General features: G+C 36.0%; 1 protein-coding gene and 1 pseudogene across 1 annotated transcript; one reads left to right on the top strand and one right to left on the bottom strand.

Annotated features, from left to right (window-relative positions):
• LOC125255988 overlaps window positions 1-333 on the bottom strand; it is a 34,841-nt pseudogene extending 34,508 nt beyond the window's left edge.
• A 1,064-nt stretch (window positions 334-1,397) lies between these two features.
• stat5b (signal transducer and activator of transcription 5b) lies at window positions 1,398-25,269 on the top strand. Its single transcript, XM_048170376.1, is given in 21 exon segments — window positions 1,398-1,543; window positions 4,185-4,271; window positions 4,938-5,000; window positions 5,003-5,072; window positions 5,463-5,619; window positions 8,499-8,588; window positions 8,675-8,849; window positions 11,275-11,405; window positions 11,502-11,653; window positions 12,409-12,564; window positions 12,658-12,837; window positions 15,975-16,062; window positions 16,484-16,606; window positions 16,724-16,816; window positions 17,488-17,694; window positions 19,224-19,318; window positions 19,396-19,538; window positions 19,680-19,835; window positions 22,149-22,206; window positions 23,087-23,191; window positions 24,391-25,269. Coding segments are annotated over 19 exon segments (2,358 nt in total). The 5' UTR covers window positions 1,398-1,543; window positions 4,185-4,271; window positions 4,938-4,945; the 3' UTR covers window positions 24,515-25,269.
• The last annotated feature ends 1,963 nt before the right edge of the window (window positions 25,270-27,232 follow it).

The raw sequence follows: 27,232 nt of genomic DNA, 5'->3' as shown, positions 1-27,232 counted from the left end.
TGCACATGGAAACTAAAAGCTTAAAGGGCAGCACAATCCTTAAACCTTAACTAGGCTAAAGATCACTGACTATACTGTATACACGTGTTGCAATGTTTCTGTCAATAAATGCATTATATACATGCATACATGAACTATAAGGCAATTACAACACGAGCCTGTCCTGCTGTACTTACACTTGAAGCGATAGTGAAACAAGAAACGAACAGACGATTCCTCTCGTGTCGCACTGCCTGTTTACAAATATGCCACACTTCACCGCTTCGATGTGGAGAAGTTCAGCACCACCTCCGCTTCACTGCCTCCGCCTTCTCAGATATCACGTGACTGAGGCCGTGTTCTCTTCCAGGGAGCACGTGATTGCTCAAAAAGTTGAATCCTCAGTAAATTTAAAAACTTTGTACTCATTTACTTCCCCTCATGTTGTTCCAAACCTGCATGACTTGATTTCATCTGCGGAGCACAAAATAAGATATATTAATTTAACTTGGTTACATTAATGGTTTTTATTTATGTGTTTGCCCCCTTGTTATGCTTCCTAGATTTCTAATGTATGCATATTGATGTCCTGTTAAGGTATTGAATATTTAATATCTGTCCGGTGTTAAAGTAACTGTTCATTAGAAGGATCTTATCTGACCTATTAAAATTGATGAAAACCTATTCTGATAGCAACACATTAAATTGACTAACAGGTGCAGAAGTCGAGAGTCGACAAAAGAAAACTGATTATTGACTATTTATTTGGAGATGTCTTTTGAATGTAGTCTATTTTTAATCACTAATGCATTATTCATTATAACAACTAACTGTTTAACTAAAATAATTTTATTTAATTTATTAAAAAAAAAAAAATATATATATATATATATATATATATATATATAAAATTAAAGTTTAATTCACTTTGTGAAAATAAAATAATTTAACTGAATTTAATTTGTTATTTATAGCACATTTATTATTTGTTATAAGACATTTAACCCACACATAGGCAAATTAACAAAACAATATAAACTCTATCAAAAAAGTGCATAAGCGTAGGTAATCAATATTAGAAAAGATACTCAAAATTCCCCCACTTCAAAATTCAAAGTACGGATATGTTTACAGCAGAAATTTAAAAATCTCAGCTGACTGTACAAATATATGAAATGGAAGATGCTTGATCACCCTTTGACTTTTGCTTGGACCTTCAGACAGCCAGAAACAATTAGTTTATAGATCACATATAGGCTTATATGAAGTATAAAGACTTAGGAGCTCTGTAATGTATTGTGGAGCCAGTGTAGTGCTAGTGTAGTGATAAAATAAAATAAAAACTCAAAATAAAATAAAAATTCAAAATAAAATAAAAACTCAAAATAAAATAAAACAATCTTGTGGTGGTCAGCAGATGTCAGTGTACAGTTAGGTGTGTTCAGTTCAGAGTTGCTGAGGTGTTTTTTGTGCAGTTGAGCTCATGGATGGATAAAAACCTGTCAAACATTTAACATCCACAAGTCATCATCACATCTTTCTGCTGCAGGTCTCCGTTAATGCCGTGAGCACGTTTTATTACCTTTATTACCTTTATTATTCATTCAGTTCTTATGCGACTGCTTTCTAAAGTACTTTTACTGGTTAGCTTAACAGATGTTAAACTGCTCCAGTGGGTGATAATTTGCCATGTTTCCATACTCAAATACACTTTTAAATCGTTTATGGCACAGGTAAACTGTCTGGTGTAAACGCGACATTTTGAAACACTTGTGTTTGATCCTTAAGGTTGAGCTAATGCTAGCTGCTAATGCTAATTGCTAATGCTAACTAAACCCACGAGCCGTCAAATTCATCAATAGAAAATAAATGTGTAGTGTAGTGTTTCATACTGTAAAACATGATTCTCGGGGATATTTCATTTTTAGTTTGCCTGTAGTCTTCCAGTTAACTCACCTCTTAAATTTGAAGCAACAGGTTTGTGTTGATGCTAATAGTATGTGCTAATTTAAGTCTGCTTCAAAAATAGGAATAAGTTACAAGCATATTATTTTTTAAGAACATAGTAATATTAGTTTTATTAATGCATGGATCTCAAAATCTATTGAGTTGGCAACCTAGATACCCGTTTTTGGCTTCATACCGTTAAAAAAAGTACCGTGATTTACCATGGTGCAGTGATGGTATTATATGGTAAAGTTATGGTACTAAATGATTACCATACTCGTGTATCATGCTATTTACATGGGTCGTCGATAATATTATGATACTCTTTAGTATGTGTGGGCACATGCAGCATGTTTTGGCAAAAACATAAGACTAGATGTAGCATACTACCATACTGTTCTATCTCTGCAGTATGTATCTTTAAGGCTGCTTTAAACAACATACTACTTACCATACAGTACACTTTACTTGACACTTCATTTCTTGAGCCTGTAGTGACATCAGCCATATTTTTTTTAACATTGATGACTGACAGAAGTTCAGATTTTTTTCACACAAAAGTGCACAAAAATTAACTCTGTGTGCATTCCCAAGATGATCACTAATTTTAAAATGCAACGTCATGTGACTGCAATGTAGCACACTAATGTTTGAAACATTTGTGGTATGCAACGTCATGAGGTCATGTGGCTAGAATGTGAAACTTTTGTGGTATGAAGGCTATGTTCAAACTGTCAGTCCAAATCCAATTCTGTATATATCCACGTTGTGTATCGCAACTGTTCAGATCTGATATGTGCATCCATGCCACTTTTTCGTTTTCCGGAATATCTTCATTGGTTTCTATGTCAATGACGCTGCGTTGGTAGTTCTACGCCAAAACAATAACTGCAACATGGAGGAGTTTATAATACAGATGTTGTCTTATTTACAACATGATGATGTGTAGTCGCCGCGGCAGTGGCAGAAACTTATGAGGCCAGTATGCGTGGCTTAATTCTGTGCTGTTTTCTCAGACGGTTTCAAAACATGCCTCCAATATACTGTCATTTTCTGCTTGTCCGGCACTTTGCAACAACACAACTTTGCTTCTGCAGCGACTTTTAGCATGTTTCCTATAACAACGTCAGATGTTTATGTTTAACGTGGCATGAAAAAGTCACATAAACTACACTGAATCCGATCAGGGTGGTCAGACTGAAATAGATTTCCAAAAATGCCGTTTGAATAGGATTTCAAACCACATATGGATGTAGCTCAAAACAGATTTGTAAAAATCGTATTTCATGTGATTTTTTGCCGTTTACACTTGCTAATTCTGATCAGATTTGCACAGAAATTGAATTTGGACTGACAGTCTGAACATAGCCTAACTTTTTTACCTACAACTGCAAATAGACATAAAATGGAAGTTGCGTTTAACTTTTCCTCTATATTGTGAGTGTGTATAGTGCTGCGGTGATGAAGTATAGGCCAGCCTGGAAATTGGCATCACCCTGGTTTCCTCAACCAAAACCTAGTATATGATTTTTCCATTGGCTTTTGGATTATTGCAGACAACAAGCTCTGTAATCAACAAAAGTTTATGATTTTTACAGGTTTTGTTAATCGTGATAATCTTAACAGATGAACACATTTATGAATTTTGAAGCCTTAATGCAGTCAACAAAAGTAAAAAGCTTAACATAATTAACTTCAGCATCCGACAAATATTGAACAGAGGAGGGTCTACTCTGCTGGAAAAAAGAAAACATGACAGAGTTTGTAATAAAACAAGAATCAACATTAGCTTGGCTTTTCGGAGATGGCGAGAACTGAGGGATTTGAAATTTTGTAAAAGCAACTCGAAGATGGTGTTTTTATTACACAACAGGTAAGTAAGGTATTTTATTGAACAGATAAATCGCCATATTTGCTCTCTAACAGAGTTCATTGTAAAGCATTATCTATTGCGAAGGGTCATTTCATTATGGTTGTTGTAGCACTGTGCTGAAATTTATTTTTAAGGAAGTATGGAGAACTAAATTGACTCATTGTGCATGTCATGCTTAACTTCTTTCCAAAGTTGAGCTTCATTGGAAGATGTGCATGACTTATCACAATTCAGGTTTATAATTTCCCAAAGGTTTTTCAATGGTTTAAAATTCAAGGGACTGAGAAGGCCACTTGAAGACTTCAAAATGCTGAGTCTGAGCACTTTTTGCAATAGATACAACTAATATATGTTTTCTTCACTGGTACACAAACTCTCTATCCAGCCTCTTTGAGCTGTTGGCTTACAGTTCGAGATGAAATTGGAGGTTGGAGATCTCGTCCAGATGTTTAGAAGCTGTTCCCACATTTAGGTGATTTTCATCCTCCTGTCAAAATGCTCATTAGTCTTCCTTGACCAGCCATGGCACTTTACTTTGTGCATGGTAGTGGTCTCACGGTGCTTTGAAATAATTCTTTGGGTATTGTGACCATTCACATTCTGCACATGAGCAATTTTCAAAACCGATTGGCCAGATTTAGATTTTAACAATTGGTTGCCGAGGACGACTCCTTCCATCTGGTCATTTTCACTAAAACCCACAAAATAACATTTAATAATATAGATAATTACATTTGCCACATAGTGATTTATTGAAATATAGGCTGGGAATATTGAGTGTAAGATTTGTATGACCTCTTGGCCAAAAATGATGTCCACACAATTCGGTATACTCAATTGCATAATAAAAAATGATACAACTGAAATGTGGAACACGTACATTAGTTTTACACTCCAGGCACAACTTTAATATGTAATAAATATTTAATGAAAGTGCGAAGAAGCCAATTTTCCTACGTTATGTGAAACGGTGTCCAGTTTTGTTCTTGTGGCAGTCTAAGCAAACAATGAGTCAAGAGCAAGATATTTATTTCGGTTCATTCGTCAAACAGAAGGTCAAGTTGAGCACAATACATTGTGGGATACAGTTTTCATACGATTCTTAATGTTACAATCGCACATCTCTGTCTTTGTCCAGAGCCAGGTATGGCGCTGTGGATTCAGGCGCAGCAGCTGCAGGGGGATGCCCTGCATCAGATGCAATCTCTTACGGGCAGCACTTCCCCATTGAGGTGCGGCACTACCTGGCACAGTGGCTGGAGGCTCAGCCGTGGTGAGTGTCTCCTCTGGTAGCAACTCAGATCTATGTATGTAATAGACCTTCAGGTTAGAATAAGGCAGTGAGAGATAGACTTACAGTCTTTACAATGGCAAGCACTGTATAAAGGTCCTAGATCATGCACTTTTAAAACTGTTTTATTGAGTGTTTGACTCTAAGGTTTTTTTTCCCAGAAAGGCATTTAATCAGCTGAACAATTGGTAGGTTGTTAAACAACAGTACAATCCAGTGAACACGCTTTTCTATCCCTCACAGCTTCATTTTTCATTCCTCTAAAAAAAAAAAAAAAAAGAATATGGCAGTGCCCTGACTAAGGTCTATAAAGTCTGTGTACTATCGTAGCAGGGCATGAAATGAACTGAAACACGTTTATGTCATGTGCAGGGATGCCATCGACCTGGAGAACCAGCAGGATGAGTTTAAAGCCAAGCGTCTGCTGGAAGGTCTGATCCAGGAGCTGCAGAGGAAGGCAGAGCATCAGATGGGTGAAGATGGCTTTTTGCTGAAGATCAAACTGGGCCATTATGCCACACAGCTGAAGGTATGAGAGCCATTTGCAGGTATACGAGGCAAACCCAACAAGGATTAAACATTAGGGTTTTTTGGTTGCTTTACTTGTGAAAAAGTATAGAGTCAGAGAACAGGGAAAGAATTCATTTCTGAAATGGTTTTACATTCCCTCGCAATATGAAGAAAAATTATGAAACTTAATTTGATGTCACACAACAGGCATCTGTGCTTGATGGTTCTTTAGGGTGCTTTAACACTTTGTTCAATTGACTGGTCTGAACCTGAGTTTGATTCCTCCTGGACTGTTCACTTTTTATTTTATTTGGGTCTGAAACGAGGTGCGTTTGCATCATTAAAACAGCAACTGTTTACCCCTGCAAAGCGTTGCTCGCCTCACTTTTATATTTTGGTTTTTGAACCTTTGGTTTTTATTTTCAAAGCCTCAGCACTAGGGATGTCCCAATCATTTTTTTGTGTGCCCCCAATCCGATCAATGACTCGGATCGGAAGGACTCTTATCAGAAGCTCGAACATGTGAGACACGCTAAAACACACTTCATTGGGTCTTGTGTGTCACATGCGCATTTGAGCTTCCTTTTAATGACGGTTGGCAAACCCACTTGAAGGTGCATACCGCCACCTACCGCACGACACCTGCATGACAGCTGAGGTTAAATAAAGGATCAGGCTTAGGATAGCTGATACAGATCAATTAAAAATAAAAGAAGCTTAATCGCCCCTGATACCGATCATTGAGATCATCTAGGGTCATCCCTTATTATCAGTATTTATTGATATTTTGAATATAATGATGAGACGTAGTTATTCAGTCACATCTTCTCCAGTTTATTTGTGATCACAGAACTTGTTACCCAACATCCATTTGGGCTTTTAGTCCAAAAGTATACACATTTGGAGAATTATTACTGTATTCACACTGTTTACTTTATATTTCTTTAGAAAGAATCATAATTTATTTTAATTTCCTCTAAATTATCCACACTGTGTACTGCAACTGTTCAGATCTGATTTGTGTGTCCCATGTCTTTCTTTCGTTTTCCGGAATATCTGCTTTGGTTTCCAAGGCAATGACGTTGCATTGGTAGGACTGCAGCAAGAACAACACGGAGGGGTTTGCAGTTTTGTCTTGGAATAAATGTTGTCTTGGTGTAGTTGCAGCGCTGGACTGCTAATGAAGCAGTAACAGAAACAGAGGCTGGCATGAGCGGCTTTATAATGTGCTGCTGTCTCTGCCGTTCAGTGAAAGAAGTGAAGACACCTCATCAATGGACCACAGAGATATCTCTTATGTTATTATTATTATTGCACATTGACAATAACACAACGTAACCTTGTTTCTGCAACGACGTCTGATGTGTTTACGTTTTATGTTGTGTGAGAAAGTGACATAGGCAAAGAAGCTACACAAAATCCAATCAGAGCAGTCAGACTGAAACGGAATTCCAGAAATTTTATTTGAATAGGATTTCAAAGCACATCTAAATGTAGATTGAACATCGTATTTCATGTGTTTTTTTTTTTTTTTTTTTAAACCTTTCACACTTTCTCACGCTAAATATAATCTGATTTTTATAAAAATAAAGGATGTTTACATAAAAAATGCTGAGCAGGTGTAACGTTTAGCTATAAAAAAAGCTACAAATAATTTGTACATCATTATATCACCAAAATACACATTAAATAACAATTGAAAGTAAAATGAATAAAATTATTGTATTAAAATCATTGTAGTGTACTCATAAAGTGTCATATGTAGCTTGAGGCTAATTGTAGTTGTAACACTTTACAATAAGATTCATTAATTAACATTAGTTAACTACATTAGTAAACATGAACTAATAATGAACTGCACTTATACAGCATTTATTAATCTTTGTTAATGTTAATTTCAACATTTACTAGTACATTATTAAAATCTTGTTAACATTAGTTAATGCACTGTGAAATAACATGAACCAACAATGAACAAATGTATTTTCATTACTAATGTTAACGAATATTAGTAAATACAGTAACAAATGTATTGTTCATGGTTAATTTATGTTAGTTACTACATTAACTAATGTTTAACTAATGAGCCTTATTGTAAAGTGTTACCATTGTAGCACTTATGCACCTGTTACCCTGGTGCAAATTTATTGCATTATGTATTTTGTCAAAATAATTCACATAATGTACTAAGAAAATGGTTTGTTTTGTTTTCCAAAAGGTGGGTATATATATATATATATATATATATATATATATATATATATATATATATATATATATATATATATATATATATATATATATAATAATTATGATAAAAGAATGATGGCATTTATGCCTCATGCTTGGCAGAGTTATGTCAAGCAAAGGAAAAAAATTGGTAACACTTTAGTATAGGGAACATTAACTATGACTTTTCCTTCAATAAACTCTTAATTTTTCTGCTTATTAATAATTAGTAAGCTTGTGGTTAAGTTCAGGTATTGGGTAGGATTAAGAATGGTGAATAAGGTCATGCATTAATATGTGCTTAATAAGTGCTAATAAACAGCCAATATTCTAGTAATATGCATGCTAATAAGCAACTAATTAAAAGACCCTAAAATAAAGTGTTACCAAAAAAATTACATACCGTGAAATACCTTAAAACCACCAGAATCGTAAAAAATATGTGATAGTTTTTTTGGTCATGGCAACCAGCACTATTCAGATCCATTAAATAATATTAACACATGCAACTATTGATTTTAATTGTATTAATCATTACGCACAGACTAAAGTGATAACATTTGACATGAATCGAGGTCTAGTGCATGTTTTATTTCAAAAGATTTGTTCCTCTGATGAATTGAGTTCATACCCACGATAATCTGAGTTTGATGATCTTATGTTTTGTAGAGCTCGTATGACCCTTGCCCTTTGGAGCTCGTGCGGTGTGTCAAACACATTCTGTACACTGAGCAAAGACTGGTACAGGAAGCATCCAATGTAAGTCATATGCAGTTTCTTTGGTTGTTGATCTAATGATTGGATTGTGACAAGTGAATGATATTTTGTATGTTTGTGGTGATCAGGCCAGCAGTCCGGGGTCGGGTCCGGTGGATGGGACCCCTCAAAGATACCAGCAGATCAACCAGACATTTGAGGAGCTGCGTGTCATGACGCAGGACACAGAGAACGACCTCCGGAAGCTGCAGCACAGTCAAGAATACTTCATCATTCAGTACCAGGAGAGCTTGAGGATACAGGGTATGAACATATACGTCATCTCATCCCGCACATATCATCTATATAATAAATATAGTGAGTTTTTCTGTATATACCACAACACAGCTGAATGTTTGATTCTGATTGGTTGGCAAGCAAAACCTTTTTAGAGTAAATACTAATTAAATACATAGACTAAAGGACTGTACAGTCAGTAAAAATACAGAAGATAAAAGCAACATAAAACATTAAACAAAAATCAAACATAACAATAATGGGTTACACTATAACAAGGTATCCTTGTTACAGTGTAGTACCACATTTAAAGGGTTAGTTCACGCAAAAATGAAAATTCTGCCATTAATCACTCACCCTCATGTTGTTCCAAACCTGAAAGTCTTTCGTTCATCTTTGGAACACGCATGAAGATTTTTTTGTTGAATTCTGAGATCTTTCTGTCCCTCTATAGACAGCTACAGAACTACCACTTTGACACTTCAAAAAGTTCATAAAGAGATCGTAAAACTAATCCATATGAAGTGAGTGGTTTATTCCAAATTTACTGGAGAGATTCGATTGCTTTATATCAGCGTTTCTCAAAGTGTGGGGCGCGCCCCACTGGTGGGGAATAGAGACATGACAGGTGGGGCGCGACAAACGAGATGAAATTTGGTCATTTTTGTACCCATCTCTTTAACCTTTTGAGTCCTGTCCCACATATGGGATTTTTATTTCTGTGCCCCTTGAGAGTACAGTCCCACATATGGGATTTAGAACGTTCAGTGACGTCATATAACTGCCAGATTCAAACTGGTTTCGCACTTTGGCTGGCGCTGAGCCAGAGACGTACGCGCTCAGCAGCACTTGTCATTTGTCACAACTATGCAGTGTTTTTAACAACATAATATTTGTTTTAGGTTTCAGACATTTAAATATACACAAGTACTCATAAAACAATACATTTAGAATTTGTAAAGTACATACTGATGTCTATGGAAGCAGCAATAACAATCAATTCAAATATAATTTGCCGACGTGTTTTATTCATATCAGACACACATAGTATAAGTAACTTTAAAGTTTACTCTATTTTTCTCCCAGATCACCGGCCACTTACTTACATGAATTATGGAAGAAATTGATGAATTCACGTCCTATAAATCCGACTGACAGGGCTTGCTGAACAGCTGCGCAAACAAACATGGCGGCGCCCATCTCGCGTTATAGATCAAGATAATTTATTAACGTTTTTAAACGACAAAACACACTCACTTCTACATATTTGAGAATCGGAATATCAGATAGTTGATGACATGGTAAGCAAGTTTGTGAATATTTTGAATAAAAAAGGAGAAACGAAATAAAAGCGTTACATCTGTCATACAGTGTTATTGTGGCTGCGGTGCATGAAGCGTCGCCATGGAAACAATAAGGGGAAATGTTCTAAAATAATGGTCACGTAAAAAAAAAAACCTCAAATAATATTTAATTTATAATTTATATATATATTAAATAAATTGCAAAGTGATAATATAATTGCACTTTTATTTTCTCTATTTGAAAGTTTTTAATGCCGTTATTTAAATGTAATGTTTTAAAATGTAATGTTAATAAAATAAGTTAATACATTTTAACAGTTAAACTTAAAGCCTAGTTTATTAACATTTTGTTGGGGCGATTGGAGACAGGTGTGGCTCGGAACCCTTCCCTACCTCCAAAGTGGGGAATGGCAGAAAAAGTTCACTGAAAGAGAAAGAGAAACACTGCTTTTATATGATGAACAGATTGAATTTAGGCTTATATTCACATATAAACTTATGAACTTTTTAAAGCGTCAAAGTGGTAGTTATGTTGCTGTCTTTTCATTTGTGTTCCAAAGATGAACGAAAGTCTTACGGGTTTGGAACTACATGAGGGTGAGTAATTAATGACAGAATTTTCATTTATGGTTGAACTAACCCTTTAAGAACTGAGTAATATTAAGTAACTACACATATTTACTATAGGTTTAGGGTTAGTTGCTTGTAATTATGCAAAATGTATAGTTATTACTATAGTAACTACATGTAACATGTAACAAGGACACTGTAAAATAAAGTGTTACCAAATTATGCAATAATATGGTTCTTGCAGTTCAATTAGTCAGTTATATGTTGATTCAGTGGGGTGCGTTTCCCATACAACAATGTAAGTTGCTGCTTAACTACCATATTACGATGCATCGTTGCAGGTGATGGAGTAATAGCTTCTGCTAAATAATCAATTCAAGATTGCAATTAATGTCAGATTATTTATATAGTATATAGTACTATATAGTACATTTACACGAAACAGCAGAAGGCATTCTTTTTTCAATCACATTAACATGCAGTATGTAATTGGTGTACACTTTACTCCAATAGTCTATATATGTGAACTCTAACTTGTATTTTTACTGATAATTTTTTTTCTGTGTCTCCCTGAGTAGCTCAGTTGAGTAGTTTGGCCAGCCTTCCTCCAGCCGAGCGTGTTCAAAGAGAATCGGGTCTGCAAAGCAGGAAGTCCACGCTAGAGGCCTGGCTCACACGAGAGGCCAACACCTTACAGAAATACAGACAGGTACACATGATACACATGTCTGTTGTGGAAATCAGAAGCAATATTTTATATCAAATTTTCCAGCAGTTGAATAATATAATGTGTGTTTGTGTGTAGGAATTGGCTGAGAAGCATCAGAGAACCCTAGCTCTGTTGAGGAAACAGCAAACCGTGATCGTGGATGATGAGCTGATCCAGTGGAAGAGACGACAGCAGCTCGCAGGAAACGGAGGACCATCAGAGGGAGGACTGGACATACTGCAAGCTTGGTACTGATGCACAATACACACACACATTTACTGGGCTGTCTGAGGGCTTACCGTAGGCTTGTTTTTCTTTTTTTTTTTTAAGCTAAATAATATGACTTACACTTTACACAAACCCTAAGGCCACACCATATACAAAAGCAGCCTATTGACATATTGAGATGTTAGTTATCAAAGTGTAAATCACTATAGATTCCGGAAAAAATGCATCTGAATAGCAGTTGCAAGATAAGTGACATTGGTATATTGTCACATACAGTTTATGTATATAATGTATGTAAATAAACATATGTAAATAATGTAGATGTAAATAAGTATACATTTTATTTTTGTATTGTAAAATACTGGGTAAATAAAATGAAACGTTTAACATTATAACCCTTGAAACATGTATTTTAATTCCCCTCACTCCACGAAAATCCATGTGCATCCATCCAATGCATGTTTCTTTATCATTATGTTATGTCAGTAACTTTACTGCACTGCACCGATATACAGTATTTACATACCACATTATAAAAATATAGCAAAATCTGAGCCCTACTGGTTCTAGTTTTCCATTTTTGAGTGTCATCCAACAGGTAATCAATCAAGTGAGTTTAACAGTTATGTCAGCCTGTTTGAACAGCCACTGAATGATAACAAAGCAGCACAAAATTCGCTGAGATTCAGTTGTCTTTGTGAGATGTGCATGCTCTACATTGCTTTGAACAGGTTCCTCATTGACTGTATTTTATGTTTTTATTTTGTGAATGCAGGTGTGAGAAATTAGCAGATATGATCTGGCAAAACAGACAGCAGATTCGTCGAGTTGAACACCTGACACAGCAGCTGCCCATACCTGGTCCCACAGAAGAACTTCTCACTGAACTCAACGCTACCGTCACAGATGTCATATCAGCACTCGTCACCAGGTGCGTACGCAGTCGCTGCCGTCTTTGGACACTATTGTCTCTCTCAGAGAAGCGAGGTTTTGAGCAGTGTCTTTTCTTCTGGTCTCTCTGCAGCACATTTATTATTGAGAAACAGCCTCCTCAAGTGCTGAAGACTCAGACAAAATTTTCGGCAACGGTTCGCTTGCTGGTCGGTGGAAAACTCAACGTACACATGAATCCTCCTCAGGTTAAGGCCACAATCATCAGTGAACAGCAGGCCAAGGCATTACTCAAGAACGAGAACACCCGCAAGTAAGATTACAGAGCGCAAACTGCATTCAGATACACTGAACCAAATGAATAAGATTAAACACTTTTTCAGAAACAATTTTTTTTTTTTTTTTTTTTTTTACTATAGAAAGAAATACAAGCACTTGACACAAAGGTCTCATCTGGCTTTCACTAAAACTTAAACATGGAAGAGATTTAGTACTTGTTGCTTTGTCTTATTTGGGGTAGGGGGTAGAGCTTAGATTCTCTGCCCGAGCCCGGGCCGGGTCGGGTCGGGCCGATATCTCCCGCCACCCTCCTCGGGCCGGGTCGGGCCCTTGATAAAGCACGTCACGTGTCATGCGCAGCGTCTCGTCCACTCGCACTCACAGTCTCGCACGTGTGACGCATCACACCTGCTGTGCGTGCTGTACTATTCAGTAGCTTAAGTGCAACATGGAGCTTGAAGAAGCAAAGAAAAAAATTAAAACAGGAGAATTAACTTTGAGCAAGTTTGGAGGAAAATCGGAGGTATGGAAACATTTTAAACTAGTCGTGGGGACTGACAACATATGTGTTGGCTTTGTCTTGTGCATTAAATGCGGCACGCTGCTTGCCTATGACAGCAAAAAAACGGGGACTTTGACGATGAACAGACATGAAGCAGCCACAGCCCTCAATGTCCTCTTTTGTTACTTTTCCAAGCATTCCCCTGAGGGCGAGGCAAGCCATCACAGAGAAATGCGTTGAGTTTTGCTGCATTATATGTTCTAAAACATTGTTTAATTATATTAAAGTAGTAGGCCTATAGTCTTAGGCCATCATTTTCTGTGTTCATCATTGTTCACGGTTTGTTTTTGATTTTTTTTTTTACGTTTCTTCATTCGGAATTTCATATCCATTTACGATCCATTCAATTATTTCTGAATAAACAAACAACGCAGTTTACATGCTTCTTCCTTGTCGTATTATTCAATAAGATAATAATTAATAAATGCACGCACAATTATGAACTTGATAAATATTACAGATATGTTTTACTATGCACAAACAAATGCCTTTCAAACTTACATGTGCAAAATTAAATTAATGTGCTGCAATTTGTACAAAAAGAGAGTCTGTAGTAGCCTACGTGTTTTAGCCATTAAATAAACACATTTATTTTCAAGTTTGTTAAGTTTTGTTTTGAAGAAAGATTTTCTTTAAAGTGAATTTCGTTTAGTATAAATTGTATCTTAATTTTAATACATTTTTCATCAACCAATTGCCTGGATTTAATACATAAAAAGCAATATAGCAAACAATATAATAATGACATGGAGGCGCCAGCGCGCCGCGGTCACACTTACACCATTTGAAACTCGTAACACACGCTGTCACCGAATTTACAAATGCACATCTTGCTTGTTGCTCACACACATATTATGTTGAAATAACAATATGTTGAGGTAACATTGTTAATAATAATTAATCTTTAAGAATATTTGATTGAATGCTGAATGTTGTGCTTGTTCAGTTTAATAAAATTAAAACTTTAATTATGATAATTAAAATAATTGAATATTGAATATTGAGTGGCCAATTTTTGCTCATTTATTAATAGTATTTATATAATATATATATAACTGCGCAGCTACCCCCTGTAGCCTAAATGATCTAGCACAGCAGCACCTGCGTTAAAAAAAAAAAAATCTGGCGCCGCCCCTGGTTATAACGGCCCACATATTAAAAATGGTTAGGTTTAGATCGGGCTCGGGCTCATAATTACAGTGAACGTGTCGGGCCGGGCCGGGCTCGGACACAACGTGCTCGGGTTCGGGTAGGGTCGGGCTTGATTTGTTGGGCCCGATCTAAGCTCTAGTAGGGGGCCACATTGGACAAAATATTACATTAGGCTGTCCGAGAATAATCATAAAAGTTAAAATTGAATTCAATACTTTATTTATCATCCAAAATAGAATTCTTTGGTAGATTAACATATTAACAGCCATAAAGGCCAGGGGTAGGCTATCACGTCTATCACACAACATGGAAGACAAAACTAATACAAGAGTGGACATATCATAAAAATAAAAGAAGAAGTGAAAAGCAGCCTACTTAATTTGCTATTTTAAGGAAATTTTTATTTTAAGGAAAATAGTAAGACAACTACAGATGCATATTTGGAAAACAATGAGAAAATGTCAAATGATCAGACAGGTGTTATTGAATGAGCATACAAAGCATTAGATTAAAGGAACACTCCACTTTTTTTGAAAATAGGCTCATTTTCCAACTCTCCTAGAGTTAAACAGTTGAGTTTTACCATTTTCGAATCCATTCAGCCGATCTCCAGGTCTGGCGGTACCACTTTTAGCATAGCTTAGCATAGTTCATTGAATCTGATTAGACCGTTAGCATCTCGCTCAAAAATGACCAAAGAGTTTCGATATTTTTCCTATTTAAAACTTGACTCTTACATCATGTACTAAGACTGACAGAAAATGAAAAGTTGCGATTTTCTAGGTCCCTTTATTTGTAAGTTATTATAACAGATTTGTAGACATCTTGAATATCACCTGAATATCAACATCAGAGTGAATATCCATGCCTGTAATTGCTAGAAGCAAATTGGACAAATTGTTTTGTTTTTTTGTCAATTTCTTTTGAATTATACAACATTCTTAATCCACCTTCCATTTCTTTGAAAGAGGGTTACTTGAAACCAATCCTGTAACCCTGAGTTTGTTCAACTAGCTTTGTGGTATAGGCCTCTGGTTAAGACACAGAGATAAACAAGTATATTTGAGTTCAGTTTGATTTACTTTTGTTTTATTTTTGATTATTATGACCATTGTAGAACTGTCTGCTAAAGTACTCTCTGAGAAGCTGCATCTATTAATTTTTTTTGAGAATTTGCATCTCTGCACCACCCTAATATTAAACTATTTGACTAGATGATTGTTGGATAACTAGTCAAATAGTTCACCATCCTGGCACGTCCCTACACATCACACAACTGCAACTGTAGACACGTACAGTATGAGCATCTGAATCACAGATGTCTACCATGTTATATAGTTTTATGGACATCACCACCGAGGCCTGTAGAGAAACAATGTTTTGTTCCTGCATGTGTACATGTGGCTAAATGACAATAAAAAGTGACATGACTTGTTTGTCCTTTCTTTATACTGAAGTGACAGCAGTGGAGAGATTCTGAACAACAACTGTGTGATGGAGTACCACCAAACCACTGGCACTCTGAGTGCACACTTCAGGACCATGGTAAACTGTGCTTAAATGCTTTACGTTACACATTGAGTGTGTTTAACTTGATTATCCATACATCAGTTTTCAAATCATATGAAACAACAGGCTTTTGAAGAACGTTCATCTCTCAATTATCATTGTATTGTATTGCATTATATGTTTTGCAACCCCCCATTCCCCCCCATCATATCATATCAAATGATCATAAAACTATGCATTTAAATGTCATACTAATATATACTAAAACTTATTATGGGGAGATATAAAATAAGCTGTTCCATTTCAAAAAATTGATTTTCTTATTTCACTAATTTATTTTTTGACATTCTGTTATTTGATTCAGTGGATGTTGTGGGATTTGATGAATCCGATCTATTATTTGTAATAATATTTCAATGATTCATTTTTTTATGACTATTTTTGCTCTTGTTTACAGTCTCTGAAACGTATTAAGCGGTCAGATCGCCGTGGGGCGGAGTCAGTGACTGAAGAGAAGTTTACGGTTCTGTTCGAGTCTCAGTTCAGTGTGGGAGGAAATGAACTTGTGTTTCACGTGAAGGTGAAACGTTGAACTAAAACAGAAATCTTGTCATATTCATTCCTATTTGTTGTTTCTTATTATGCAGCATGGTATCATTAATAAATTTGTGCTTTTTTTGTTTTTTCTCTTGCAAAGACATTATCCTTGCCTGTTGTGGTCATCGTTCATGGGAGTCAAGACAATAACGCTACAGCGACAGTATTGTGGGATAATGCTTTCTCTGAGCCGGTTAGAGCACACATCTTTTTTTCACATCAAATTAAAGTTTTAATTTATCGGAAAACCAAAAATAGATTATTTAATACTCTAATTAATCACATTTATTTAATAATCAGCAAACATTTAACATTGCACATAAGGCAGTTTTTATATCAAGTTTTTAAAGCTATAATTATGTTTCTACTTTATTCAAACATACATTAAATAATGAAGACAACAGGTTAAGTAAAAGTACAATGAATATGTAATATAATTCATATTTAGCAAAATGCTCCTCTCAGGTTATCTAACAAGTTTTGAACTTTATTGTTTGAATTTCGTTATAAAATTGACAAAAATGATTTATATTAAAATTATCAAAGCACAAAGCTTATTGCGATTATTAGATGAAAGGCACTACAAATAATGTTTAGTGAAGTTTTGTTCACACATCAACTGAAAACAGCATAGACCGCAAAGATCTCGGTTTATAAAAATGAAGGTCCAACCCAGTCAACCTAGCCCTAGCATCCACACTGTTGCTTTGACTTGTCGGGGAAATCTTTAATCCTGTTGCTTGTCGGGGAAATGTCTTTAAATCCTTTTACACAACCAAAATGCAATGAAGTGAAATATCCTGAAAATGCCACATACTACAGTGTTCAACTGTACTCATTAGGTTCTTCATTATGTCTCCTTAGGGTCGAGTGCCGTTTGTAGTGCCTGATAAGGTGCTGTGGCCGCAGTTGTGCGAGGCTCTGAACATGAAATATAAATCAGAGGTTCAGAGTGACAGAGGCCTGTCAGAAGACAATCTGGTGTTCCTCGCTCAGAAAGCCTTCAGCAGCTCCAGCAATAACCCTGAGGACTACTGCAACATGACTATCACCTGGTCTCAGTTCAATAGGGTAACCATCAATAATACACAAACCAGTATCTGTACATCTGCGCTCTTATGACCTGAAGATGTTCTTTGAGTTGTTTCTTTTCAATGGTTTGCAAATCAGACTGAACAATTCTGACTGTATCAGTTAAATCGTCTGATGCAGCCTTTCGGTTATGTGGGAGTTTTAAGTGATTAGAGAATAATAATAATGTTGCAACACACATATTAGGCAGAGTTTATTTTTAATAAATAGCATTTTAGAGGCATGCATTACAGTGTTTCCCACAGGATTTTGGGGGGTGGACCTCTGTAGTGGGTTATGGGGGTATGCCACCCCCCAGCCTGTATTAAAGTTAAACGCATCAATCTTGGACTTATATAGTGTCTCAGTCTACATTACATTCACACTGGTATTTTAGGAAACCAAACAATTACAATATAATAATAATAACAACAATATATTATCCCTAAGATAGTTATATGTTACTATTGTAATACAACTGCATTGTAAAATAAATCTTATTTTATTATACACTGCTCAGCCCCCCCCCCCAAAAAGTCGCTGTTGGTATTTAAAAAGTCAAGTACTTAAGAGTCTATGACTGGATAATTATGGCAGTGATTATTATGTTTCTAGCATGTTATATGTTGTGCAAAACGTCTTCTAACCCTAATTGATGGAGTGTGTAGCTTTTCATTTTTAAACAGCCATGTAGGAAGACACATCATGGGAATATTCCAGGTTTGTTGCCAAACATAACATGCTAGAAACATAATAATCACTGCAATAATGATCCATAGATCATAGACTCTTTAAGCATTTGCCTGTTTAAATTCCAAAAGGCAACCTTTTTTTGGCCAGGCAGTGTATTATATTGTCTACATAATGTTAAATATTGTTTTACTTTACACTACAATAGGAACAGTGTTTTCACTTGCAAGAGTTAAACCCTTGAGCTATTATTTTGATGGAAAACTGCAGTTTCTGTAAAAACAGGTTTACCAATGTGTTCCATTACAAATGCTGCAATCATCTGTTTAGTTTAGTTTAGTTTAGTTTTATTGATTTATGTAGCACATTTAATAATGACAGAGTCAAACAAAGTGCTGCACAAGAGTAAAATAGAAAAATTAAATAGATAACAGAATAAAAACAAAAGACAAATTTGGTTATTGGTTATTTCATTAAATCATTGCCTTTTGCGATTTGATAAGGGCACTTAGCCATATCGTGCTTTCGATTTTAGTTAATTTGACAGATGCTTTGCCAAAGCAATGGTGCAAAACACAATGTTCGAGATCTGTTATGTTATTGTGAGAAGTATAAAAATATTTTTAGTTCATTATGAAACTGTGGTGTGATAGATTAAACTGTGGTGGGCCACCAGAGCTGCCAATGTAAATAAGTTGGACTTCCTAACACAAGTGTGTAGGAACTGTTCCCATTATGCGTCGTCTCCCTTTAGAGCCATTACTTTAGATTTTTTTTTTTCTCAGATCATGAACTGAATACAATGCAGTATCCAGTCTTGGGTGTTCTTGTGTTAACAGGAGAGTTTGCCGGGCAGGAACTTCACATTCTGGCAGTGGTTTGATGGAGTCATTGAGCTAATGAAAAAACACCTGAAGTCTCACTGGAACGATGGGTAAAGAAAGACTGATTCAACACACTTCAGTCAGTAAAAAGAGTACATTTGGTAAAATGTTGTATGTTCATCTGCAGAGCGATTCTGGGTTTTCTGAACAAGCAGCAAGCTCAGGACATGTTGATGTCCAAACCAAACGGCACGTTCCTCCTGCGCTTCAGTGACTCTGAAATCGGAGGCATCACCATTGCATGGGTCGCAGAAAACCCAAATAAAGCAGGTAAGAAGCACAGTAAATGGTTAGTAAATATAATATTAATCAGAACGCAGTTGTATGCAGCCAAACGTGGGTCTGAACTGAACAGAAATGCATGACTTTACCCAGAGTCCGTATACTGAATATTTGTGTTTTGTTGTGCAGGAGAACGGATGGTGTGGAACCTGATGCCCTTTACTACTAAAGATTTCTCCATCCGCTCTCTGGCTGATCGGATCAGTGATTTGAACCATCTGCTCTTCCTCTATCCCAACCAGCCCAAAGAGGAAGTCTTCTCCCGTTACTGCACACCTCCAAACTGTATGCACACCTTCTTTTGCAAATGTATCAGAAATGTCATGATTGATTGTTAGCATTGTAACAATTACTTAGCACCTGCAAAAATCGCCCTTTGAGTCCAAAATAGGTAATTTGGGTGATTAATGTAGATCTGATGTCTGTAGTAGGGATGTGCCCAAAGCCTAATACTATGTTCGGAAAGGAAATGACGCATTCTATGGAGCCCCTAAAGGGACATAGTGATGGAAAAAAAGATATGAGATGGGAGGAAAAAATATAGTTCAATGCTTTTGCAATTATATAGTTGGGTAATTATATTGTATATAATTTGCAGGCATCAGGGAGCCGCTATCAATCTGCAGGGTAATTGTTTTTAATGCACGCTCAGTTTTTCGAAATTCTCTGTGTATAGGGAACAGAAAGTAATGACAACACATTTTACAAGATAAGATATTTTGATACAGGATCTGTTGTGAACCAAATTCTCTGACATCGCCCTGTTAGTATCTTCACGTTATCAGTGAAATCTGAATTTCTGTAATGTAAGCAAACTACAGCAGCAAGCCTAACCATGTCCTTTTAGGGGCTCTGTAGAATGCATTATTCATTTTCTATGCCTTTCTCAAGACTTCAGGCACATCCCTAGTCTGCAGTATTGGCAGTATGACTCAATTCAGAACCGCTGATAAGCGGCTGCTTTCAAACACTCCCATGCATATTTGCTTTCACATTCTGTTAAGAGCGACAAAAGGTTTCCATTTACAACATGTTTTTTCATTGTTGAGCTTTAGAGCATTAGTACACTCTGAGTCTGCAGAGGTCAAGAGTAACAGCCACTTTTAATTCTGCTACATGATCAGTCACTCCTGAAATTGCGATGATTGTCAGTTATAATATTAATGAGCATTAATGTCATAGTGTAAATGCAGACTAATAGACCTGCCACAGCAATAATTATAATAATTATCATAGCAATGATAATATATATTTAATAATTAACATTTGTTTTATTGTCAAATAGTTACATTCTAAAAATAGTTAAATAGTTGCAGTTGGTGTGTTACAGCAGTTTTTTCTATGGAATCAAAATTGGTACTTCATCCAAACAAATGTCCCTCTTACATTACTTTTGTAACAGTAAGATTAACATTGACTGTGTTTTTCCCCATATCCTCAAGCTAAGAATCCACTGTAAATTCACATTTTAAACTAATATAAAAAATGAGATTGATTGAACTTCCCTGAACTTCGGTTCTAGAGTACGTCAAAAGTACACGTTTTGAATGTATTCTTTGTTTGGCAAACATTTCAGTTTTGGATCAGTTAATGGATTGAATCAGGGGTGTGGCAACATACTGGAATTGTCAATACCATAATGAAATATTTGTTTTGCCAGCTGAGCATTGTAAGCTGAAGAGTGACTGAACACCAATAAACTGTAGTACTTTAGTAACAGGTTAATAAACTCACTAAAACACATCCTATATGAGATTATTCAGATTAGAACTTGCATCTGCACAAAAGTATGCAAATGTACAAGTGAACTTGACCATGCTAGTCAGAATGTGTATCCAAAGTCCCTTTAAGACAAGTCATTTCACTCGGCGGCCATCTTTGAAACGCCTCTCGGGCATCCTGGGCATCATGCAATCTCTTTGAATGGGGAAACATCAAATTCTCCAAAACTGTTTGCCAACCTTACGATTAAATTTCTTCTTTGAAATCACCAATAAAATCTAACAACAACCGGCTCATAAATTTAGTTTCTAAACGCTCGAATCATGACAAAAAAAACTATTTTTCAGGCTGGATCGAGCTAATGCGCATGCGCAGACCTAAATGCGCGTCTCTTCGGAGGCGCGTGTCTGACTGTTTCTATAGAAACCGGTGATTCTAACAGCCGCTGAAGTGACGCGATTACTTTACCGGTCGGCGATTGGCTCTTATTTAGAAGGCGGGACTTGTTTCGACATATTGCGCGTTATACTTTCTCCCATTCAAAACAATACGAGTGACACGTCTTGTGTTATTCTATAGTCTTTGGTGTATCTCACATTGTGGATGTGCGTAACAATGCACTAAACCACGGGCAACTAAAGCACAAAGAATGTACTGCATTCTATTCCAATAATCGTGTAGTGAAAATATTATGTTTTGACTGCCCTCATCAGGAGTGCTTAATTAGGGAGTCATATAAAATGTGCTGTGTTGGGGGAGGGAGACCAGGACCAGAATAAATGATCTTTTTAGATGAAAAATACTCACTTTGGGTCATGTGAATGAAACTGTTAACATAGTAACAAGTCTTTAATGTATGTGATCTTGTTTTTCCAGCAAAAGCTGTGGGGGATGGATATGTCAAACCAGAGATCAAGCAGGTGGTGAAGGTTGAGTGAGTATTTTTCTCTCTCTCAAGTTATTATTTTACAAAAAGTCAAAAACAATCCCAATCAAATCCGCATTTCCTGGATATTAGAGAAAAGTTCCCACTTCATATGCCAATATATACAAATGGTGGATCTATAAGGAAATCCGGTGTCTGGTGCCTTTGCAACAAAGAAACTGTCAGGGTATATGTATTCCTAACCAAAGCTTCATTGAGGTTCATTGAGAGTGCACCACAACCAAAAAAATCTCTGACTCAAAAACATCCCTGGAAACACTGGAATCTATTAAAACTGATGACCCAGCAATTGTGAACATATTAATCAAATTTTCATCTTTTGAAGTTTTGAAGGGATCTTTGGAAATTAGGAAGCAGTTAATGCTGTCAAAGAAGCATTATCTATAGAACAGAAAAATGCACCATGTACTTGTGATGCACCAATTAAAATTTTTACCGAAACCAAAAATATATATATATTTTAAGAATACCGAAAGAAAAAAAAATTCATCAATACATAAAATAAAAAGAGATTTAAGAAAGCAGGGGTTACAGCTTAGGTAATCAGTCCAAGGCAAAATCCAAACAATATCGAAAGACATATAATCCAAGTCCAGGGAAAAGCAGGGTCGAACACATAAAAGCAGAGTAATCTGCTTTATTGTAATATTAGTATATTACAATAATTTGATTTAATAATGGGAAATTAGGTGCACACAAAATTGTGGAAGTTGAACACTTATTTCACACTATATTATAATGTGTATTTGAATGCAATATACCAAATCATCAAATTCTCAGTATATTGCAAGAAATTACTTGAGCAAGACATCAAATGTTAATACAGACCTAGAATAAATTACCTGCATGTATTTTTTTTCCTTCTCAGGTTTTCGTCACCCAATCCTGAACCGTCTTCTGGGAATTCCTTCATGGAGCATGCAGCATCACCCACTGTCAATCAACACCATAACTTCACAATCTATCCATCAATGTAAGTTCTACTTTTAAAATGTATTTTTTCCCATGCTATTAGTGTCAATTTCTGCAATAACATGATTGTATGCAGTACCGTGGGAAGTAAGGGTGCTGCAGCACCCCATGGCATGGAGCCCAAGAAAAAAATAGGTGGGGGTGTTAAAAATAAATAAATCAAAATGTTTAAACAAATAAATAAATAAAATTAATTTTATTAATTCGTCTGTTCATTAAAATTCATTGGAAACATTATTGACTTGACTGTAAAATGTCAACCTGTATCACGTCTATAGCCAACATTAACAATTAACAGCCATTTCTACAGTCATTCCAATGAGAGAGCAGAAAGAGAGTGAGTCTATTTGTCCCTCAGCAGCAACTAATCTTGCATTCTAGTTATCTATCAAGCATCTAGGCTATACACTAGGGATTAATATTAATAAACTTTACAACGTTTACAACGATTACAATGCATATTTTACAAGAAAAGATATTTGTCAGTGACTCTCAGGATCTATAGCACAAATTTGGTCTTCTACGTTAGATCTTTATTAGAAGACAACAAATTCTTGTTATGTTAATTCAGTATTACTCTTAATGAGAAAACACAACAACAATAAAATAGTACAATGACAAACTCGCTTATATGAACCACAGAACTTTTATTTAACAAAATGAATAAGACTGATGATATGGTATTCCCACACTGTAACAAATAAATGAAAGGTCTTACTTTAAAACAAATGCTTAGTTTGTGGTTCATTGTTATTAATAAAAACACATCAACAATAAAATAGAACAATGACAGATTCACTTGTATTAAACAGAACTTTTATTAATAAAATGAACAAGACGGATGATATGTTATACCCGCTTTGTAACACACAAATAATTGGATTTTCCCCTTACTTTGAAACTAATGCTTAGTTTGTGGTTCATTATTAATTTGAATGAAAACACAACAACAAAACGAAGACAAACTGCAACTTTTATTAGTAAAAGTTCTATTGCGCTTTTGCCTCCGCCATCATCCTGTCAGTCATCATGCCTCACTCTAGTCACGTGACTCCTGCGGCTCTGTGCTGCTTCTCTTGCTCTACGGACCCCTCACTTCCTCTTTTTTTCTAAGCCACCCTTGCTCAAATTACTTTCCCAAAGCTATAATTATATAATTGTATGATTGCTGTATGTGTGTGTGTGTGTGTGTGTCTGAAGGAATGAATCCATGTTAGACACGGAAGGTGAATTCGATCTGGATGAGACCATGGACATGGCCCGACAGGTGGAGGAGTTCCTTCGACAGCCCATGGAAACCCAATGGAGTGGACAACAGTCATGACCTTTAACCCTGTGATTTCTCATCCCAACAACACAAAAACTCTATGGTTCCATTCCATATTTTTATCTTAACAAATGTGAAATGTTATGTTTGTCAAAGCTGTTTTAGTGGTGTCTAACTGCCTTTGCATTTTTATGATAGTTTGATGTGTAATTTCCCATCATTAACCAGCAAAGAACAGAATATCATGATACACGTTGTGGACTTCACAATGTGGACTTTTATTTGGCTGGATATGAGTGGCTGCGTTACTAGTCCAATCTGGGTTTTCTACTTTCATTACCCTTTACCTTTTTTGTTATTGTCATCTTATAAAAACCTACTTGATCAAATATTTACGTCCAATCAGACAGTTGGCTCATTGGAGACATTTAGCTGTCAGTATTCAGTTTCTCAAAAACAAAACAAAAAATAAGTTAACAACACAGCGGAATCAAGCCACAACAGAAGGGAATCAGGTCAAAACACAATGGAGGTGTTCCTGCACACTAGTGTGATTAACTAACTACTTAACTATTTTAGCTTAACTACTTTAGCTACTAATTTGTTAGTTACTTATTGATGTGTGAACCTCACCTTTAAATAACACAACTTATCTATATCGTCTATATCTGTAGAGCTACTTTAAAAATGGTAGTATTATGAGAATTTAATCAGAATATAATCAGAATTTCTCCTCCTGTTAAAGGGATAGTTCACCCAAAAATGAAAATTTGATGTTTATCTGCTTACCCCCAGAGCATCCAAGATGTAGGTGTCTTTGTTTCTTCAGTAGAACACAAATGATGATTTTTAACTCCAACCGTTGCGGTCTGTCAGTGGTATTTAATGCAAGTCAGCGGGAACTTGGACTATAAGAGTAAATAAAACACGACAGACAAATCCAAATTAAACCCTGCGGCTCGTGACGACACATTGATGTCTTAAGACACAAAACGATCGGTTTGTGCGAGAAACCGAACAGTATTTATATCATTTTTTACCTCTAATACACCACTATGTCCAACTGCATTCATCACTCGATTCGTGAGGTCTGATCGCGCTCTGACAGCGGCAGTGATGTCTAGCACTCATTGAAGTATATGCGTGAGACATCACTGCCGTTGTCAGAGCGCGATATAGTGGTGTATTAGAGGTAAAAAATGATATAAATACTGTTCGGTTTCTCTCACAAACCGATAGTTTCGTGTCTAAGGACATCAATGTGTCGTCACGAGCCGCAGGGTTTAATTTGGATTTGTCTGTCGTGTTTTATTTACTCTTATAGTCCAAGTTCCTGCTGACTTGCATTATACCACTGACAGACGGCAGCGGTTGGAGTTAAAAATCATCAATTGTGTTCTACTGAAGAAACAAAGTCACCTACATCTTGGATGCGCTGGGGGTAAGCAGATAAACATCAAATTTTCATTTTTGGGTGAACTATCCCTTTAAGGGTGTGTTAAATCCGACAAATCAGGGTCTAATTATCTAACCAAAAAAAATCCATATTTTAAGTTTATATTACACCAATCTCTTTTTAATGGACACTTTAATTTTGCATGTACTAATTATTACATTTGATGTCATGAACTCAAGACAACCTCTCATACAACATACACTTTCTAACGGTCTAACAAAATGTAAAAACTTTTGAACAGTTTTTAATGATCTTTTTTATGAACACTTGGACTTCCCATGCGGGACAATACACACTGAGCCATCCTATTGCCTATCGGCCCATTTCAAAGTGGTGTTTCTCAGCCACAACAGAGAGTGTGTTAAAGCTAACATAATTGCTTCAGACTAGGGATAATGGCCTAACAGTTTTTGCTGTACTAATCATTTTTATGAACTCTTGAACTTCCAATGTGGATCAATACACAAAGCCACGTATTGCACATTCAGCCCATTTCGCAGCACCGTTTCTCAACCACCATAAAGGCTGTGTTAAAGCTAATATACTAGAATTAATGGACTAACAAAATCAATGTTTACTGTACCAATATTTTTTATAGACATTTGTTAACCCAAATGTTTAGCCCACCCTCTATGGTGTCAGAGAAACTGTTGTGTTGTGGCTTGATTCTGTTGTGTTGTGACTTGGCCCCTGTCCTTAAGGTGGTGTTATTTCTCCCCAACTCTCCAGCATCTCCAATCTTTGACAATTGATGAAATTTGGCACATCACCTCAGAATATCCCTGCGTTTCATGTTTAGTAAAGTTTGGATTTGGTGAAAAAAAAAAATCCTTTAGAAATGTAATTGCATATGACCATTTGATTTGGGGGCACTGAAAGAATTTGGTTCATTGTTAACATTAATTGTTTAACTGTAATGTCCCCTATGGGTAGAATTTAGCACAGTTTGGCCTAAATTTTGAGAATGTCCTGTTTGTCTTTACCAAGATTTGTTAAATGTAGATGTACATCTTCAGAACAAATTGAGTAATCAACTCTTTTGATAACCTTTTGTGATTTTATGTTTAAACTAGGCCCTTGGTTAAGGTTTAGATATGTACAGTAGCTTTTAAATGCCTGGTTTCACAGACAAGGTTTAAGCTTAGTTCCAGACTAAAATGCGTGTTTGAGCGTCTTAACTGAAAGTAACTTGCACTGACATATCTTAAAATATGTCAGGGCCATTGTTTTGTCTCAAGATGCACACCAGTAAAGTTGTTTTTTTTTTTAAAAAAAAAAAAGCTAATTAAATGTCCTAAGTTAACTAAGGCCTACTCCTG

This window comes from Megalobrama amblycephala, linkage group LG20 (genome assembly GCF_018812025.1).
Source record: "Megalobrama amblycephala isolate DHTTF-2021 linkage group LG20, ASM1881202v1, whole genome shotgun sequence".
NCBI lineage: Eukaryota > Metazoa > Chordata > Actinopteri > Cypriniformes > Xenocyprididae > Megalobrama > Megalobrama amblycephala.
This window is presented reverse-complemented; position numbering and strand designations above follow the sequence as displayed.